Genomic DNA, 2,407 nt, shown 5'->3' on the forward strand with positions numbered 1-2,407 from the left:
CCACCTTAGGTGTACGTGGCTGGCGCCTTAGCCGGTTGAGCTATAGGCGCCTAGCCAACACTCATATTCTAAAGCTGTCTGTTTATAGAGATTTCCTTCTACTTCTCATTAATCCTCACCTGGATGCATCATCAAAGAGTTGGTCAACATGAGCCACTTCAGATTCTTTCTGAATTACCCATGTCTCCAATTCTGCTAGCTGCTTCTTGCGCTGCTGTACACAGTCCATCTTCTCCAGCTCTTCATCGATAAACTGTCGAAGTTCCTCCATAGAGATACCTAATTCATCAACCACAGCCTGCTGCAGCTCCGCAATCTCTTCAGATTCCACTGCAGCTGTTGCTGTATCCAAACCAATGCATCCAGGAAGGGAGGACATACTTTCGTCCTCTGCGTAGAACAAAAAACCAAAATTACTTTGGAGTCATTATAACCACAATTAATAGGAATTTCAGTTTTCTAAAAAAACTCATTCCTACTCTGCTACCTGTTATTCAAATAGTCTTATTTTCTCTCTCCTTATTCTCCAGAATCTGATGCCGAGATTTAGTAGCATTCTCATCATCTGCTACAGACTAACAGGCCTGAATAAGATTTAAAAGTTTGAGAAGTCATGGAAAACATTCAGTATGCAATAGGAAGCTATTGAAAATAATGTTCTAGGAAATCAAGAGAACTGATCTATAGAAGAAGGTACTGTGACCTAATGTGTTCCTTAATTAACGTTGCAAATCTGTCTATATGTTATCTCTAATTTGAATAAAACCCCTACCTAATGCAGGCATTGATTTATAACTAATTCAATGTTGGTGTTTTCCTTTCATTACTTGTTCCCCTTAGGAGCAACTCTCTCTGTTTTGTTTTGTTTTTGCAGTTTTTGGACAGGGCCAGGTTTGAACCCCCCACCTCCGGTGTATGGGGCCGGTGCCCTACTCCTTTGAGCCACAAACACCGCCCCTCTCTCTCTTTTTTTTTTAACACAAGAGTCTGGCTCTGTTGTCCAGGCTAGAGTGCCATGGCCTTAGACTAGCTCCCAGGAACCTCAAACTCCAGTATTTCTGCCTAAACCTTGACCGTAGCTGGGACTATAGGTGCCCGCCACCACACCTGGATAATATTCCAGCCATTACTTTGCTTCCGTGTGTAAATTCACTTTTCTAAAAGCCTGTAACATTTAAACACACAAAAGTTTGCTTCCCAAAGTAAAGAGAAATAAAGCAATCTGGGAATAAAACACGGCTACCTAATATCCACGATCCAAATAACCCACAGTCTATTTACTTATTTATTTTTTTAGAGACAGAGTCTCACTTTATCGCCCTCGGTAGAGTACTATGCCGTCCAGCTCACGGCAACCTTCAATTCCTGGGCTTAGGCGATTTTCTTGCCTCAGCTTCCCGAGTAGCTGGGACTACAGGCGCCCGCCACAACGCCTGGGTCATTCATTTTTCGATCAAACGGTTAAAGCAAAGCTAAGCCAGTTCACAATACCTCCATTTTCCCTTTGCTCACAAACCGTCCCACAGCCGTGCTACCTATTTTACGGGTGCGTCCTACTCGTCTGCAAACCCAGCTCAGCCCCGCCCCCCACACCCCCCCACACTCCCACCTCCCCGTCTCTCGGGTAGACCTCCTTCCACACACAAAACATCCCAGATAAGATTTTGGTCTCCAAATAACTCAAGTAACAGTATTCCCCACGCGTCCCTCCTTCCAGCTATAAGGGCTCTTTTTCACCAACCAGACTCTAGACTCAGGACCCAGGGGTCGGCCTCGACCGAAAAGAGCGAAACCGAAGGGAAAAGGGAGCAGGGGGAGGGGAACAAGCGTGAGGGAGGGAAGGGGAAGAAAAAGAGACACCCGGAAGCAAACCTTTAGTGCCGTTCGGGTCACCGCGACGGTAGCCTCTCCGGGTCAAATCCACAGCCGCAGGGCTTCCCTCAGAGGCTAAGATTACTACGCATGCGTTCAGACAGAGCCTTCCGGGGCATTCGTGAGAAGCTTTGAGCACAGTGGGCGTGGTCAGGAGTATTTTACAGAGGCCCCGCCTCTCCCATCATTCCCGGCTTGTGGTTTTAGTTGGGTTTGTTTTGTAAAGACTTAGTTGGTAAACACTCTTAAGCTTAGGTTTTTTTAACTCACTTTTACTTGAGTTTGTTTTTATTAAATAAGTCTTATAAATTGCAAAGGATATCAAGATGTAATAAGAGACACATGATAATACTCTCTCCATCCCTATCATCACACCATTCCTTCGAGGTAGAACAGCGTAGTTTTCTAGTCTTATATGTACAAGGTCATGTATGTAAATTTCTTGTTTTAGTTCTCATCTAACATGTAGATATTTCCTGAAGCCAATAAAGATAGTATTTGTCTTTTTTTTTTTTTTTTTGAGACAGAGCCTCAA

The 2,407-nt window shown here is 44.3% G+C and overlaps 1 protein-coding gene across 1 annotated transcript in view; it reads right to left on the reverse strand.

Annotated features, from left to right (window-relative positions):
* Window positions 1–883, reverse strand: part of SETDB1 (SET domain bifurcated 1) — a 39,251-nt gene extending 38,368 nt beyond the window's left edge. Inside the window, exons 1-2 of the mRNA XM_023519407.1 lie at window positions 488–883; window positions 120–390 (exon numbers count right to left, since the gene is read on the reverse strand). Of these exons, the coding sequence (XP_023375175.1) occupies window positions 120–379 (260 nt within the window). The 5' untranslated portion in view covers window positions 380–390; window positions 488–883. The remainder of the gene's footprint in view (window positions 1–119; window positions 391–487) is intronic.
* Window positions 884–2,407: the final 1,524 nt, after the last annotated feature.

The sequence above is a fragment of the Otolemur garnettii genome, unplaced genomic scaffold (genome assembly GCF_000181295.1).
Source record: "Otolemur garnettii isolate 467f Iridium unplaced genomic scaffold, OtoGar3 scaffold00174, whole genome shotgun sequence".
NCBI lineage: Eukaryota > Metazoa > Chordata > Mammalia > Primates > Galagidae > Otolemur > Otolemur garnettii.